Source organism: Scomber japonicus, chromosome 1 (assembly GCF_027409825.1).
Source record: "Scomber japonicus isolate fScoJap1 chromosome 1, fScoJap1.pri, whole genome shotgun sequence".
Classification (NCBI taxonomy): domain Eukaryota; kingdom Metazoa; phylum Chordata; class Actinopteri; order Scombriformes; family Scombridae; genus Scomber; species Scomber japonicus.
Window position 1 is genome coordinate 31149041 of NC_070578.1, and position 18900 is coordinate 31167940.

General features: G+C 38.3%; 1 protein-coding gene across 1 annotated transcript in view; it reads left to right on the top strand.

Moving 5' to 3' along the window:
* myo9aa (myosin IXAa) overlaps positions 1-18900 on the top strand; it is a 93073-nt gene that overhangs the window by 51511 nt on the left and 22662 nt on the right. The window contains exons 6-15 of the mRNA XM_053319181.1: positions 1659-1756; positions 2015-2141; positions 3378-3467; positions 6437-6553; positions 6723-6857; positions 12714-12835; positions 14209-14350; positions 15186-15381; positions 16896-17015; positions 18527-18602. Of these exons, the coding sequence (XP_053175156.1) occupies positions 1659-1756; positions 2015-2141; positions 3378-3467; positions 6437-6553; positions 6723-6857; positions 12714-12835; positions 14209-14350; positions 15186-15381; positions 16896-17015; positions 18527-18602 (1223 nt within the window). The remainder of the gene's footprint in view (positions 1-1658; positions 1757-2014; positions 2142-3377; positions 3468-6436; positions 6554-6722; positions 6858-12713; positions 12836-14208; positions 14351-15185; positions 15382-16895; positions 17016-18526; positions 18603-18900) is intronic.

The window sequence follows — 18900 nt, forward strand, 5'->3', positions numbered from 1 at the left end:
TGAAGTGGATTTTTTAAATTAAATTTTAGTACGGCTAAGTAAACTGTGGAATTACATGGCAGCAAAGAGAATGTGATTCCAAACTGATGCCTCTTTAAATGATTATTATGATTAAATGTTGTTTTGTTTCATTTTCAAGTCATTTATAACATCTGGAGTCCTCAAACACCTTTTCAGAACATAGACAGATTATTTTCACTGGAAAGAAGTCAGAACAGGCAGATATTACCTATTTTTTAATCGATGTAGGTTTCCCTACTCTGGAAATGTCACCAATAGGTCAGGGTGAAGTTTCTGCCATGAAAGCAGAGTGAGGCAGGAAGGAGACACGTTGGCGTAAGTGTGAGTCTTATGCTTGGAGTGTTTGTCTTTCTGAAGCCTCGGTATGTGATAATTACGGCAGCCATCGTGGAATGGGCCCATAAAGCAAAAAGCAGAGCTCACATTATGGTGGGTGTATGTAGTGAAAGACTGTGTAGTTATGTCGTTACATCAAAGCGTATGTATCCTCATCTGGGAAAAGCACTTTCTCTCATTGTAAACAACTAAATAAACATGTTTAGCTTTAAATAATGACTTCTGAGTACATTTAGTCAAGTACTATAGTTATGTACAAATTTGACTTGAGATTTCCTTGAGAACTTTCCTTTTAAGCTGCTTAATAAACTTAATTTTAGAGAGAAATATTATACATGTTACTCAACTACAGTTCCTTTATTTGACAGCTCCTGTTACTAGTTTCTTTGCTGATTAGTATTTTACATAAAAAATGTGATTTGTATTCTGAATGGAGACATTCATATTATACTTATGTTCATTTTGCTGCTAATTATTTCATATTTAAGTACACATTTTGATTTCAGGACTTCATTTGCAATATAGTATTTTTATATTATGGCATTTCTACTTTTTGAGCACTTGTGCCAGTGATAGAATATGTTTGTTTTTTTTAATCACGGATACAATAGATCTATATTCAAATTAAATTTCTTGTTACAGTATGTAAAGTGTGATCATCTGCATGTCTGCACCTTGTGTATTGCATGGAGTGTGAGAAATTTGCACCTGCCTATTTGTATCTGTACATACAGTAAGTGCCTGACTCCAGACAATGAGCAATCATCCTCATTGTATCAACACAAACTTGTCCTCCTCTGTCTTATCCCTGCTAGCTTAGACCTTCCTCCATCATCACAGGAACCCATAAATTGCTGCTACACTCAGCTTTTTTGCCCGCTTGCCAAATTTCTGTGGAAAGGTTTGATGGGAAGCTCAGGCCAGATTTCCCACTACAGGAGCAGAATCTGCACATGCTGCTGTTGACTTGACAGTGCACATCAGACCAGAGACTTGTTGTTTTGTTTTTCCCCCAAGCTTCATAATGATAGCTTATTTTGGTATGAGTTAGTCACTCTGCACTGCTTCAGACCAATCTGCTGTTTTTTTGTTTCAGCTGCAACGTAAACTAAAGAACTATTTTAAGCATCTCTGATAGACACTGTGTAAACATAAGAGAAAATATTTGTGCATTGTGTATGTCAACAGTATTTAGTAAGTCCCTCTGAACTTCATAGCAACTTCATAGCATTTAGCTTCCAGGCCACTATTTCATAATAAGTGCTGTAAGACTGATGAATCCCGCCTTTCACATTTTACAGGACTGCTTCACGGTTGAAGGAGAGGACCTGAAGCATGACTTTGAGAGACTTCAGCTTGGGATGGAGATGGTCGGCTTTCTTCCTGCCACGCGTAAACAGTGAGTGACTGACAACCACAATAAGTGTGTGATAACTTTAATAGCCACTAATGACGCATTTGTTCTGAAAAGAAGGAAGAAAGTACTTACAATAAAAAAACAGCAGTCACACAAATGCCCATAAATACATAATCTATTATTACATGGTTAATGTATACTTACTATGACAAGATGCTACATAACTTGGCTTTTTTTCCACTCATCACTGCCAGTACCAATCTGTGATTTCATTCAACATTATTCCTGACTGTTGTTTAGGATCTTCTCCCTGCTGTCAGCCATCCTCCACCTGGGCAACATCCGCTACAAGAGGAAAACCTACAGGGACGACTCCATCGACATCTGTAACCCAGAGGTTCTGCCTGTCGTCTCAGAACTGTTGGAGGTACTGATATATCGTATGTTTTGTTAAACGAGAAGACTGGCTCGACAGTTTATTGCCACAGAGTCTACTAAATGTGCGCTCAGTTCAAATAATATGGATGCTAACAAAGTCGGACTTATTTCTGCAATGGTTATGGTTCATGTTTGTTGTTGTTTTTTACTGACAACATAAACTAAAAAGTAAACCATAATAGGTGTTTTGCGATCACCAGGGTTTAAATATGAAGTGAAATGCTTTTGCTTAATTTAAAATGTTAGTTATCCACCCAAAATGATATCATGCTTACAAAGCAGATCTTCAGTGCTCAATGGCACAACAGTTTCCTGAAAGCTATTTTTTGTTCATTAAGTAACTCGAGGTCTGTCCTTAGTCATTCACTCACTTTCATGTGTTCTCCAGCTCACTACGAGTGTGTTGATCGGACATCCTACAAGACCACTTCCTACTTCCTTTTCACTGAGCTTTTATCTCAGTGTGACATGACTACAGTCTTTCACAATCTCAGCACATACATTTTCTCTACAGCCAAAGTTTAGTTTTCTCCAATTTCCTTGGAGTCCATAGTAGTTAATAATTACACATGGGGCCCTAATGTTTACATTACATACAATGAAGATTACGGCTCAGTGACAGTAGAGCAATATCCTAGTGACGTGATTTAAGTATTATTGTTTGTAGATCATTAGCTAATTGAGTGACTAGACGGGTTAAAAATTGAATTCTCACTGTGGTCACTGTCTTTATTACAAGTTAATAGGTATGTGTTTGTATTTGAATTGTCACATGTCCCTTTTGACTAAACATCTGTGCTAACAGGAAGTATGTGGGACAATGCAGACTTATAAGGAGGAGATGGGTTTTCAATACAGAGAACATTGCTACTGCAGATGCTTTAAGAAATATTTAAAATCTGCAAACTTGTCATCTTGCATCCAAGTTTCTTTATGGTATTTCTTATGCATGTAAAAAACAATCTTCTGTCTCATGTTTTCTCCTTGCCACTTGAATATTACTTTCCTCTCATAACTGATTACTGTAAATGTACTTACAAAGATTAAAACTGAAACTGACCAAAATGAAAGTCAGCTTGAACAGAAAGTTCCAAAACAAGTGGGGAAAAAAGTATCTGTGGTTCGTTGGTCACGATGCACAGTGTGGCTGTACTTTTGGTACACATAATGGTAAAGTACACAAAAAGACATTGCATTTCACGTTCTCTCTCGCCGTCATAACCAGGTCAAAGAAGAGATGCTGTTTGAAGCTCTGACAACACGGAAGACAGTTACTGTGGGAGAGAAGCTGATCGTTCCCTATAAACTTGCAGAGGTGAGTTTGCAGCAGTTTTCCAGCAGTACAAATCCCAAATAAATAAAGTGGGACTAGATAAATACAGTAGTAAATACAGCAAAGCTACAGAATATGAATTGATAGAAACACAGCCAGAATCGCTCAGCACTTACTGGCCAGTTTTTCTTGTAATCGCTCAGCATGCATCATCTTAACACACAAGGTCAGTTATTGTATGTTTGGACATTTTCTTATGCTCAAGTTAAGTATCATCCTCAGTAATGTGACAGGAGGCACGCTGCCAACTCAATAACTGCTCTGCAGCCTCGGCTCTCCAGTCTGACCCGGGTGTGTTTACAGGACAGCATGCACCAGTACCGGATCTCCTCCTGCTCTCTCTCTCCCTCTACCTCTCTCTCTGTTTCTCTCTCTCTCTTTCTCCAGCTCTTCCAGCCTGCGGCCACACATGATCACACATGTACGCGTAGTCACAACACTTAGAAACACACACATGCACAAAGTCATTCAGTCTGTTTAGAGAGAAGGGAAGGCATTTCAAGCCCCTCTACAGTTTTCATTGGGACCCCCTGCTCTGAAAACAAACACACGTCATGGTCTGTAGATGAGAGCCATCTGAGAGAGAGAGAGAGAGAAGAGGGGGACAACATGGATACACAGTGTAACATGCCTGTCTACAGATGATTCACACATGTTTACTTCATTTGGAAACTCCTCATCGCGCCTCATTATATCATCTTCCAGCGATGTCACATTTCTTTTCTTACACACAAACTGTGATTTGGGTTAAATGTTTTTCTTATTTTCCAGTACAAATTTCTTTTAATAATCACCCAGAGAAACTTTCTCAGCACTATTTTACCACAAACTATCCCAGATGATGATGGTGTGTTTCATATTCCCATCAAAATGGCAATAACCTCATAATGGCCGTTAGATGTTTAGGAGCCTTTTTATATGAACAAACACTGATTGTTTTGGTTGTACACTGGGTGGTCTCAGTGTAAATATTACTCTAACAGTCACAACAATCTCATCGCCTGTTAACTGAAATCATACACTTGAAAGCTTCAAAGAAATCTCAGCCTTTCTGTAATGAGTTTTTCTCCATTTGTTCAGAGTTATGAAGCCATTTCCCTCTGACTGTTTTGAGTCGCATTTCCTCTAAATAATGAAAAGCTTATGGGTCATTAGACTACAGTATGTATAGAGTTCAAAATAATATCTGCCCTGACTCATGAAAAGGAATATTTGGTTCGAGGTTGCTAAAAATATCCCGGTTGATTATTTAGAAACAAAGGAATTGTTACAGTAAGTGGCCACTTGACGGTTTGTTTTGTTTTTGAAGGTCACAGACTCACCTTTGCTTCTGCAAGGTCAAATCTTTCCAGCGGATATGTGAATCAGAACATTTTTTCTCATTAATTTGACAAGGATTTTTTTTTTTAAGTACTCTCTGTGCTTATGTAACAGCAGCAGTGATTCAGGACGCTGGTTCTTTCTCAGTCTATCCCAGCTTTTAGAGACAGGACACATAAAACATAATGGTCATGATTAATGTGACATAAGCAGAAAAATGACAAACATCTAAATTCTAACTGGAATCAAATTGTATGTTTTTTCTGCTACAGCATGCACACATTCTCTGTAAACCCCATGTCCTTTTGAAAATGAAAGGGTTTATGTTTTATATATTTTTTTATTGTTTTCATGATTGTTTTCATCCTCTATTTTTGCATTTGTTTTACACATTTTGAACAATTTTTCCTGCTTATTTAACTTAGAAACGTGAACACACTCTCGTCCTGCATGTTAGCTTGTTGAATGAGCCACCAAACATTTGTCTGCTAGGTGATAATGTCATTTTGTAGACTACTGTACATAGCTAATCAGCTGCTCAGCTGCAGCACATAAAACAGCATAAAAACTTGCCTGCAAATGTCACTTTGGTCCGTTATGATGCTGGTGAGGTCTCAGCTCATCAGTACCACTGCTAACAACGCACTGCCCATTGTTTGTAAGCTATAGCTAAGTTTACTTTCATTCACCCTGCCAGAGCTCAACCTGCCATCTGTTGTCAATCAAACACAGATACTGTATATATACTGTGTGTGCATATATATATATATATACATGTGTAAAGTCTTGTTTAGCCTATTAAAGCTACTGTTTCCATCAGGCCTAGCTTGAAATACTAACCTTCTGCAGTCTCATCCATTAGAACTTGGCAGATCAAACTGTCTCTGCCACGTTAGATCAGATCAACAAATATGATGAGTCAACCTGATGAATGTTAGGCTGGCCAATGACATTAATAATGGCCCAGGGACGTCCTGCTGTGTCACAGTGGAGGCTGCCAGCATGTCTGTGATATTGCAGTCTGTGCCAAAGTCTCAACAGGGAATATCAAGGCTGGAGAGGGGCGGTAGGTTGCTGACGCCATCTGCTTTTTAGTTTCGAGGATATCCCATTATATAAATTCCATCAGGCGTTCTGAATTTAATGGCGACTGACAGCACAATAATGTTGTGATTTATATCTAGTTCAGACTGTGAATGTTTGATTGTTAACCTGAAATACGACTGTCTGCACATTTTGACTTCTTTTTAAATACTTGACATACAGTACAAGGCCAAGCTCTATAGAGGTGCACACAGAGGCTGCAGCCACGTCAGACTCACAAATGTTGGAAAAGTTGTGGTAATTTCTGTGGAGGAAATGACTGCTTTTTAATTTTATCTTTTCTTATTATGTACGCTGCAGCGCTGAAGGAAGGCAGTATCATTCCCTTGTATCCTGAGTATTGTATCTGACTTAATACAGATGACATTATACGTACACAGGAATGTCTGCAGGTGTATCAAGCATTAGTTTGCATTTGAAGTGATTGATGCATTATGCAAATAAAAGTCATAATGTACAGGCATCACTTTGCATAATGCACCAGGATGAATACAGTTGACAGGGAAACTATATGTGTGTATTTCCAGGCTGGGACAGTCCGAGATTCCATGGCGAAATCGTTGTACAGTGCTCTGTTTGATTGGATTGTGTTCAGGATCAACCATGCTCTGCTCAACATCAAGGACCTGGAGGAGACCACCAAGGTAGCACGACACCCACATATCAGCTTTTACAGTAATATGTCACACAGATGGCAAGAATCCTGTCATCATTAATGAATTTCAGTAAACAAGCCTTTTCCAAAATATGTTAGTTGATTACATTTGCACATTTTTTATATGGGTGCGTGCATGGGTTTGGTTTTTTCCTCAGATCTTATCCATTGGAGTGTTGGACATTTTTGGTTTCGAGGACTACGAGAACAACAGCTTCGAACAGTTCTGCATCAACTTTGCCAATGAACGTCTCCAGCATTACTTCAACCAGCACATCTTCAAGATTGAACAAGTAAGACATCTGTAGGATGCTTTTTGTCAGTATTGAAACGTGAAGGTTGACAACTCGTAGGAACTGGCTTCCTATTTAAATATTTGACATGGGCCTGAACTTCTGAGCCTCTGTAGAACCGCAATTATTGTTTTAACTTACTGTTGATCTAGCCACTTAAGTTTTTTCCAAGGAAATCTGTCATCATTATCACACCATGCAGTGTACATACGGTACGGTGACATTGAAGCATGGGGGAATTCTTTATAACATTACATAACATGGTTATTCGAGAACCTGACAGCCGTATGACTCACATCACCTCTCCCTGTGGCCACCCCAGTTGTGGATGTATGTTATGTTAAGTGAGCTAATTAACTTCAAAGGGCGTCTTAAAGTCATGATCTGTAAGATTTGCCTGAAAGTTAAACATTGTGTTTACCTTGAGAGTGACTGAATCAGCGGCTTGTCGTGACATGTTTGAGAGTCATGAGATGCTGGAAAGCTTCCATTCAGTTTATGAATTACACAAAGCCATGGAGGCGTGTGTCCCCAGTCACTCCTGTTTTGTACAAAGGCAGTTGTTCACAAGCTCAACTTACCTCTAGAAATATGTCAAGGTTCATTCTATAGGTGCATGTCATGAGACAAGACTCTAAAGACGTCTTTGTTCTCTTTAGATACATGGAAATAAATGGAGTCTTATTGCCAAATTGTAAATTATGCACATGTCAGCTTTGTCATGTAAGGATGATTTCTTCACACTTATGATCTGATAGCTTATGTAATCAATGGCACAAGATTTACAGCTTCAAGCTTGCGTAAAGCAAACAGATGTCAATCATGTACGTTTTCTTAGAAGAAGTACAGCTGCAATGAATGGTCGATTTGTGGATTGACAGAAAATTAATCAGCAACTTTGGATAGTTGTTTGACAGTTTTAGTCATCTGTTAAGCAAAAATGATGGCTGCAGATTCTCAGATGTGAGGGTTTGATGTTTGTCTGTTATATTTAAGACTGAATATCTTTGTGTATCTGAGTGTTGATCAAGAACCTCAATCACCTTGGGCAATTTCAACAGGGGTTTCCCACTAATATTCTGACAATTGATGGACAAAATGATTAATCGAGGAAAGAATCGGCATAAATCATAAATCGGCAGTTAAATGTGAAAATAATTGTTAGTTGCAGCCCTAAAAATAATCTTTGCAGGAACCAATAACAATAACATTTTATAGTAAAAAGAAATAAAAAAAAATGTAGTGTGTGTAAAAGTTTAGGCACCCTGTAAGTCAGTATAAAGTCTTGAAATGTTTCTTGTAACCAGCAAACAGTCTTTCCATTCTTGCCTCCATTCCCACGAAGATTGTATTTTGCTTAGAAACTGTTGCTTATAAACAGCATGTTTTGGATCCAACTGAAAATTTCAAAAAGGACAGTGAAGGGCATTACAAAAGCCTTAGTCTCCTATATCTTTAAGTACTTCACGGTTGATTTAATGGCATGGATCACAGTTTTGTAATAGTCAACATCTTTTCAGTTTTTTCACTTACTAGGACTTTGGTTTCCATTATTTGTTGATACTTATTAGAATCGCTCAGCACTTACTGTGCTACTGTTTGCGGCACAAACCCAGTCCACAAAAATCCAGCCCCAAGTGAAACACTTTGGTAAAGTGCTCTTCTCTTCAAATGCATCTTCTTTTTATGGGCTCCATCGTCCTATCTGTGTTTGTGTTGCAGTCTGATGAAAATGTGCTTCTTTCTTTTTACCTTGTCAATTAACAAACATCTAGTCTGCCCAGGAGTGTTCATTTTCTTGCATAACTCTACTAAGAATGTCTGCATGAGCATACTGCATATCCTTGTGTGTCCAACAGAGTGCACCTTATGCAAACTTTATGCAAATATTTTGTCATCGGCTGTTATGTCAGAAGGTTGAAATCTTGCTGTAAACAAACATCCAACCAGATAATTATAGACCTGATGTCCCTCCACTTTCTGATGATTTAACATGAAGCAAACATTCAACATTGAGTTGAACAGTGAAAGTAAAATTGAATTTAGAGATTATACTTGTTTTTTGAGCCGCTGTAGATTGCCAAAAGCAATGTTACACACATGATGCATAGCTCTACTTAAAAATGACATTTAGACACAAGATTGAAACTTATCGTCACACAGGTCTATAATTATATTAATGGCTTTTTAAGTGTTGCATTTGGCTTTGCGGTTTATTCTGTAGTCAGACAAAAGTTTAGTCATTATTGCCCTCAGCTTTGCAAAGGTGTAGCCATTTACACTCCAGCCCTGACACACAAGTTTACAGTGTATTGACTTCCATGACAGCCAGCGACATGGTGTGTGAACATGTGAAACATGTGAAATTATCTGTAAACGTGTACTCCAATTGATTTCTAATGTTTTCCATTCATCATGCTGCCACTGCAGTTTTAATGGCGTGTATTTAACCACACATCCTGGATTTTATGTGGCCAATATCAATTCTAATCCACATTTTATTAAAAATATGAGCTTGCTGTGAAGAGAAAATTAACATAATTTTGGAGTACTAATCTTATGACATTGGGTTAAAAGAATACCAAAAGAAAACAGATTAATTTACAGTAGGTATTCATAATGGCTTACTGTAAGTGGAGTATAGCATAAGTTATGTGTGGAAAAATCAATGTACACTGCTAAGGCAGCCTGAAAGCCTCTGAAAATGATTCAACCAGCATAGATTAGATTCACTGAGAGCTGGCATGCTTGATATTTTGCTGAAGCCAGCTTCACACCCTGGTATACAGTTACATACAGTATATTTCCACTCATCTGTTGGCCAGTGAGTCACACTGTTGGAGCACTTTAGGGCTAAATGGTTCACTTAAGGGCACATTGACGGTCCTTTTAAGGGGGAACCGTACTCATTCTTTTATTTTTCAACCTTTTCAAACAACCTCTCTGCCAATAATCACATTGTTGTGAAGTAAGTCAGTAAAACTCTATTGACGTGGCACTTTTCAAAACCAGGCTTACTCACACGTAGCTCACAATTTCAGAAAAAGCATTAAAAGCATTTGAATAAAAATGTACTGCAAAAACAAGTAAAAATCCTTAAAAAAAATAAGAACTAACCAACCTTTTGAGAATAAATAGGTTTTGATATGCGATTTAAAACTGAACTGAACCCCAGAGAGACTTTTGGAGTCAGGACAGCAATAGTTTGGGTACCACTGGCCTTGAGCGAGGCACTACCAGGAACCCTTGTACTAATAACCTGAGCTGGATTGGTACTGATGTATGGTGGAATCACATGCACCGTGGATGATTTGAACTGTTGGACGTATCATTAATGTTTATTAATTTATACAGTAGCTGACCTAAGGTCTTTGTCAAAGTTTAACTGAAAAACAAATATCAGCCCCTAGGTTTTATGGGAGGCCTCCTTTGAGTAAGAAGCTGTTGAAAAATTTCTGAAGTTTGGTCTCGTGTAAAGACCTAGAGTGGGACATTATCGGCATAGCAATGATAAGAGATTGTGCTCGAATAAGACCAGGACTGACCCTTGAAGAACTCCACATGAAGACATGAAGTAGTATGGGAAAATACTATACTTGTACAGTATATGACATTGTTATAAAACTTTGCTGATCTCCACTGGAAAGATCTAAGGTGATAACATAATCATAATGTCCAGCTTTTAAATCTTCCTCCAGGATGTTGACAATGATTTGTGTGGAAAGGTGGAAAGAAGAGATAGTAGCAATGAATAATTAATACTGAGATTAGTTCCTCTGCCTTTCTTTGATCATGTGCTGTATACCTACTGCATAGATCTCTCTGTAATAGAGTCATTAATTAAATAGTCAAACATCACATGAACACGCAGAGATACACACACTCATTAACGAGTGCAATTTTCTGTTTTACTTTATGATTTATGGAGCTCACGTGAATGTCTTTCATGTTGTTTTGACAGATAAAAATAACAGCAGATGGAGGTTGTGATGACCGGCAGCGATGTATGTAGAAGTCATCATGAATGGACTCACTTACAATATTCGTAGAAAAGAGAAGAAGTCGAGACATCTCATGATTTCTTTTTCTTGTTGGGCGAGTCAAAATAAAAGCGAATCTAAGGAGTTATAGGACGATTCTTTAGAAATATGTAGAGGGGGTGGATGCAGTATCCTGTGTGACATGAGGCAATCTAATCCAACACCCCCACAAACCACAGCCTGGCGATTAGCGAAGAGTCGAGTCAGCATCCATCTGACACAAACATTGAGTATTATAAGTTTCGCAGGCTGTATTATCTTACACAGGTGTTCGTTTTATAGTTTCCGCCCAGCATGTGTCATTAAATCCTGTGTTTAGTAATTTACTGAGACAAGACAACTATCACCTTCAGGCATTCAGACTTGACGTTGTTAAACGATGAAAAAGGACAGATTCTGCCATATTATAATCCAAGAGGAAATTTAGCTTGCAGCCCCCTGCATTAAAGACATAGGTCACAGATGTACAGTGATGAAGATTAACATAAACATACAAACATAACATAAAGCAATATAATGTATAACAATGTCTAGTGAATGAACTACTGTATGGTGATTTCTGGGAATGAGAAATCCATCTTCCAGCTGTTGCACTGAACTTCTTGAAACTTGAATTTTCCAGGGAAACACTGACCTTTTAAATGGGTCTATGGATGTTAAGGAAATAGTTGTTTTTCCACAGACTCAGGAAATACAGTCTCAAAAAACAGCTTCTCCATCTGATTTTGTAATATCTCCAAGTGGATGAACCAGCTGCGGTTTTCAGCAGGGGAGTAACAGCCAGTGTTGATGAATGTATTTTGTTGAATTGGTTAAAAATCTTTCGTTTATGGGAATCAAATGGAAGCTGCTGGGTTGTTTCCGTGGAGAAAGCCCGGCACAAACAACACATCATCGTAATGTTAATGAAACATATTTTTTCTACAATAATATTAACAGCAGAAGTAATCTAGAAAACTCTTTCACTTGATTGCAAAGTTTAAAGTGAAAATGTTTTTTTTTTATTTTGTTTGATCAAATACTGAAAAAGTGACAACAGGAGGGCATCATCTTCTCTTTTACAGTACTCCTGGTGAACTTTACTGTCTTCAGCCCAGAAAGTGGTTTAAGCAACAATGATTAACTTGAATTTTTTTCAGCTTTGTGACTTTAGGGTAACAAGAGAAGGGGACTAGAGAAAAGGAGACTAGTGATTTTTGTTAAATCCTCCCTAGATTAAGGTCTTTATTTGCTGAATCTCTTTCCCAGGAACACAGGGGAAAAAACATGTATGGAGAAGAACATTGGTAAATGCTCTGAATGCTTCTCTCATTATTAAACCACAGAGAGGCCAGACAAGATCTGAGGAGCGTTTTATAGCACGGCGAGACAACATGAAAGCATGCATACAAACAACATTGTTGCTTTGATAGTAGAACTGAAAACAGCCCAACCTACGTAGGACTGCTGCTGGTTTTGATGACACGTTGATAATTTATATTTGTATGGGTGATGCCACATGCACTTTGGACCTAACAATAATTATTTCCAATTGCTCTACAAAATAAATATACAATGGGAATCTTTAAAATTTACATATTTTATGTTGTTTATATGTGTGTTGAAATAAGGAACTTTATTTCTTTACATGAGAAATATGACTTAAAAAAAATGTTTTTACAGATATATACACCATGAATACCAGAGAGCCTATCACTGATCTGCTGCTACTCACTGATTTGTACATAGGATTGCAGCCTGCCTACATTAAAACTCTCGGAGCAACAATATTATTGAACAATGCTGAGCTCTCTGTTTGCATTTTGTGTTCCTGTAGGAGGAATATAGAGTAGAGGGCATCAGCTGGCGAAACATCGACTACATCGACAATACGGGCTGCATCAACCTGATCAGCAAGAAGCCCACAGCGCTGTTCCACCTCCTGGATGAAGAGTGCAAGTGGGTATCTCAGCCTGTCCGACTGCCTGTTTTACTTACTCATTTCATTTATAACTCATCTTATTTTTCTTTGTGGGGAAACTCCAACCATCAAGTGCTTCAGGCAGGTTGAAATTTGGCAGATGTCCATGCTGACATTATTCTTCATTTGCCGGCTTTATGCATTTTTTTTTTGCTACCTTGTCAGACTTATTAATTTTATAGGATGATCGTATATGAGGTTTTGTCCCCCTCGGCTTGTTTGGGTTCAGTCCTTTAAAGACAACTCTATGAACTTCTGCATGTATGAGGCCATTTGATGCTAATCAAATGTAGTTTTCATTAGCTCATTCAACCTCCAGTTGTCAGTCTGCCAATGAAAATGTTAAGCACGTGTGATAACTGATGAAGTCAGAAACATGGGACTGTAGCTAAGGGTTCTGTCAAACCCTTCAGAGCAGAGGGAACATGAAGCTCTGCAAGCTGAAAGGCTCTGCTGACGTGCATGTTTTAAAAACTCAAGCTGAAGGAATGACAGAAGGTCTCAACACTCTTGCAGGAAAAGAAAAAGCAATCCTAATGAAAATGGCTAATGTCAGGTAAAAGGCAAATGACAGATTTTTTTCCTATTTTTGCCTTTATTTGATCATTTTAAACAATAAATACATGCACATTTTGTTTAATGTATGTTTATTTTAACTGAAATGTAATCAGATTACTGTTTTAATTCTTACAGATTCACAGCTGTGCTGAGACTATTTTTACTAACAATATTTCCAGTTTAAATTTCCCTTGTTCTCCATTTGGACACCAAATCAAATTCCCCCGATTTGGAATAGCTGGGAATAGCACTGAGTGTTTGGCTGTGATATTTCCATAGATCAGGTTTCACCCTGATCCAAAACCCCTGGTGTGTCATTCTTCCCCTCTTCTCTTCCTGTAAACTGTTGATTTTCTGCAAAATGTCTGGCTCTTGAAAATGAAAGGAGGGACATTTGAGCCAGGATTATTTTAAAATGATAATCCTTATCCTGTGGATTCAGAGGATAAAATGTCAAAACTGTTTACAGATCAGATCATTAATTTGCCAGGTTTCCACTGGCTCACTATAAGTAATGGTAAGGTAACTGCTGTTAAATGTGTGGTATAGATGGGGAAAAAGGTGTTGTGTTATATGATATATGTATATAACTGATCAGAAACCTGTAGAATGTTTTCAATGTGATTTAAAGGACTGTATTCATAGTGTATTTGACAGCTTTAAACGGTATGATTCCCTTGCAGAGCTCCTCTGTAAAGTGTTTTCATTTAGACAAAACATGTTAAATAAACCTGTTGTTCTTCAGCTTCCATAGAAATTCATGCAAACTAAACTCTTGTGGTTTTCATTTTAGCTTCCCCCAAGCAACCAATCAGACTTTGTTGGATAAGTTTAAGCGGCAACATGAAGGAAACAGCTACATCGAGTTCCCTGCTGTCATGGAGCCCGCCTTCATTATCCGACACTATGCTGGCAAGGTCAAGTACGGTGTCAAGGTCAGTGTTATCTTCGTTTTATTTCCCCTCCTCATAATTGACTAGACAGAAAGGGAATAGAAGAAGCAGAGGCCCGTCTCCACCTTATTGCCCCCCCCTTTTGAGCTTTCGTTGTGTTTTTCTCACACATTCACACACAACTGATTGCATCATATGATGGTGATTGTATCACACTACATGTTAAACAACATTGTTATTATGATTTTTTTTGTTTTTCAAATTGGAGCTGAAAGGCTTAAACCTTTCATTTAAAAAATGACATCACCTTTATAAAATAAGTAATATATTGCTAGATTTTGTGTGAAATTGTGGTGAGTATTACTTTTAAGTGAATGTAACATATTTTTAATATATAAATGACATATTAAATAAACAAATAACACAACTGATATTGGCTAAGGATGTGAAAAGAATGAGAAGTATATTTTGTAGAAATATCATGTACTATTAATATATTTAGTATAATAATATAGGTATAACATATGAAGTTGCAGTTATTACATGACTAATACAACCTTTTAAATTTGACCTCCAACACCAGGATCACAAACCAAACTACACACTTAATAATTGCACTGCTACTGGTTCTATAACAATTAGAAGCCATTGTATTATCTGTCTGTGTATTACGCAATCAAATCGAGATTTGTATGGTATCTGGCATGAACTACAGCCCTCATATGCAGTCAACCAAAGAACTCCACAAGCACAGCAATACTTTTCACAATCCTTAGATTTGAAGACATGGTGGCGAACTCAAAATCAAACTTGATCATCATAATACTGTTGCATGCCATTGTCTTTCTCTCTCTCTCACACACACACACATACACAGGACTTTAGGGAGAAGAATACAGACCACATGCGCCCGGACATTGTGGCTCTGTTGAAGAGCAGTAAGAACGCCTTCATCTGCGGGCTGATCGGCATCGACCCATCAGCCACCTTCCGCTGGGCGGTACTCCGAGCCTACTTCAGGGCCCTGGTGGCTTTCAGAGAGGCTGGGAAGAGACACACGCAGAAGAAGACTGGTAAGCTCACACACCAGCTCTTTAAAGAGGCATGCTATAGTGGTTAGGCAGATGTATGTTCTGTTGAAAGACATAAAAACAGGAAAGGAAAGAAGGGAAACTTTATCTGAGCTTAGAAAATGAAAAAAAAAGGAAATATCAAGACAAGTGATTCATTTGTGTCTATATTTTGTACTATTTTGCAGCAGCACATTTGTCAACTGTCAAAAGCAGACAGAGAAATAATAATCAATGTTGTGTGTGAAGCTCAGGATGTTTCAAAACAACGCCAAAGAATCCACAAAGAAAGAAGGGATATTGAGTTTCCTGGATGGCATGTGAGCATTATTGGGTCAAGATTATAAAGTGTTCAGTAAGAGTAGTGGTAAACTAGCAGACAAACTAAAGGAGGGGAGTAATTATTAAATGCTTATTTTTGCTGTGTTTTTGAAGCTTGTGGTTTATTTGCTGACAACGAGCAAAAACTGTCTGCCACCTCTGAAACAGTTTGGATGGCGAGAGCTCACAAGTGTTGAAAGAAGGGGGGAAAAAAGAGCAGTGTTCAGCCAATAAACGACATGAACGTTTAAAAATAGTTGTTTAGATTTTACTACAGTTTATGCTCACATACCATACAGTTACAACTTTGTCCTCTTCGTTCACTTTAGGTTGCTTTACATTCGACATATTTTGTGCTTCATTAGCTGCTGTTCTGTAGTATGTGTGCACTGTTGTGTAGTTGTAGAGCTGCCATGTATTTACAGTAGCTGTTGCTCTTTATCTCTCTCTCTCTCTCTCAGCTTTGGCTCTACATGAATGTTCTTCTTTCCCTTTTAGAGTTTTACTTTTTAAAAGCTGTACTTGATATGCAGTAGAACCTGTCATCAGATGTTCTCTCAGCACTGCCGTTGTATGACTCAGACTTCGCTCTGCACCCTCTCCATCCTTCCTATACTTACAGTATTAAATGTAGATGTGGTTATGTAAAAATATATTTATTAAAAATCTTGTATCTTTTGCTAATCCTTAGATATCATTTAGAAATTCTTCCAACCCAAACTGAACACCTCAGTGTCACCCAAGGGGAATCTCAGTACATGTCTTCTAGAGCACTCCTGCAAAATGACAATATTTTTTGACTTACTTGGCACAGGTTTCATGTCTAATTAACTTCTTAAAACTCTTGTCAAAGATGACGTGGAGTTGTAAAGCATATAGCCGACACCTTTACATTGTATTATTGTTGTCTTGCATTGTGAAGACATTATTTGGATTTACCTTGGGGGGCAAACACTTACATACAAAAACTACAATGACAAACATCCCACTGCTGCCAACAACTGCAGTTTTGAATGTCAATCATCTTCTCTCCAAAAGTCTTGCACAGGTATCTCTCCAGTAGACGACTGCATCTCTTGATCTCTTCTTCTTCGCTATCTAATCTGTCATTTCTCTCTCTCTCTCTCTTTCTCTTCCCCCCTTGTGTGTTTTTTCTTCTCTCTTCTGTTTTTTTTCTTTTGTTTTGCTTCTCCAAGGGCATGATGACGCTGCTCCCTGTGCAGTTTTGAAAAGTGTGGATAGTTTTAGCTTTCTGCAGCACCCTGTGCATCAGAGAAGCTTAGAGATCCTGCAGAGATGCAAAGAGGAGAAGTACAGTAAGGCTGCCAATACAACAATAACTCCTCCTTACTTTCATGTCAGACTATGACCTGGGAAACTGTAGGGGCGAGGCCGACCAGCATCATCAACATAACTGCAGCCTATTGCAGCCAGTGTCAAGCCAAGAGAGATTAAAAGCATAAGAACATTCAAATATAAAGAGACATACTTTCACAAAGTTTTTCTCTGCTTTGTGACTCTTAATTTCTATTATTAGACTAGATGCTTGTTGGTCTCCCCTCCCTCTGTCTCCCTCTCCCCCCCCTTTTGCACCTGCATGCATTTGTTTTTAGTCTTGCATGTTTTTCACTAGCATGCTTTAGCCATCATGTCACTAACTCTGTGTTAGTAAAAAAGTGCTAGCAAATACATGCATGGTTGTGGCGCTCTGTCAACTTTTATCTGGTAACACTTCCAGGTGTTCATCACTCTTATCCACATTGGCACACTGCTACGCTTTTATGTCCAGTATTGTCGGGCAGCGGGTATAGTTGCTTGTCCACCACAGCACACCTCTAAAAAAAACAACAACAAAAAAACTACTTCCCTTGTGACTAATCTCACATAGGCTGGTGATGGTGATAGAAGACTGATGGGACATAGTTGGGACGCAGATGTGTATATTATTGTCACTAACTTCCTCACAGGCAGCTGTTTTGGCCTCACATGTGGTGCAGGGCATACAGCCAATCTGTATGTATGTGTAGGTTTTCTCACACACTTCCATTACACTCAAATGTGTTTGTGTCTTTTTGTTCTGTGCCACCCTGCAGCTCCAGATGAGGGTGAAAATGTTGTACAAAGTGATGAAAGTGAAAACGGTATACTGTTAAGTCCCCTGATTTAAAAACAAACAAACAAAAAAAAAACCTCTCAAATCGCTTTATAAAAATAGTAGGCTAACACACTCTAGATCTCTTTTGATTTCTCATCACTGTGATTGCATGTAGGATCAGAAGGGTTGCTGGTGTAGGAGTTAATATCACTTTGTCCATCAGCTGTAGGCTTATCACTGCCAAAAACCCAGCCTTTACACTGTAGTTCACACTGTAGTACACCCTGTAATCAATTCTGCTCTGGATCTTGTTTCATTGAATAATTGATTATGGGGGGGGTTGTTATACCGGCATTTAAAATAGCAGATTAAAGTTTCAAGTAAACCTACAGTCCAGACTAAACTAATAGCTATTTAGTATTATCCTCCGTAATTTGGCACTAACAAGAGTAACTCACTATTAACCTTGCAGATCTTTGTTTCAATATTAAATCACCTGCAGTCAATTAAATTACCAATGAAAGGGCACATAACACTCACTGCAATAACACTGGAGTGTCACATGGTGTCAGAAGTGTGTTCTGTCTTTGCTTGTGATGATTTTAAAGGGTTGGATTGTTTGTTGTGTGTTTGTCTGAATGTGTGTGTGTGTGTGCGTGTATGTGTGTGAGCAAGTGTCTGTGTCTGTGTGTGTCTTCCTCATATAATGCAATCCTGTCTGTTCGTGATCAGGTGTTACCAGAAAGAGTCCGCGTACACCACTGTCAGACCTTCAGGGGAGCAACACCATCAATGAGAGATCGCCACGGTAAGAGTCTTCGGTGGAACTGTTTTGTGGTTTCTTGTAGTATCGTGTTTCAAGATCTTTATAAGGCTTCTGATCTAGAATAACAGGTTTGGGCATGAGTTAAATAATTATTACTTAACAATAAAAATGCAGTAGTAGACTTTCTTAATGAGGGCATTCATAAACATACCTCAGATATGCACGGGAATGACACACTGACGTTAACACCTGTGCAGTTCCATATGAGGACAAGCTACTGTGACACACAGCTGACAATGTAATACAGTCTAATACAACTGTAGCGGCTTTCCAGTACCTT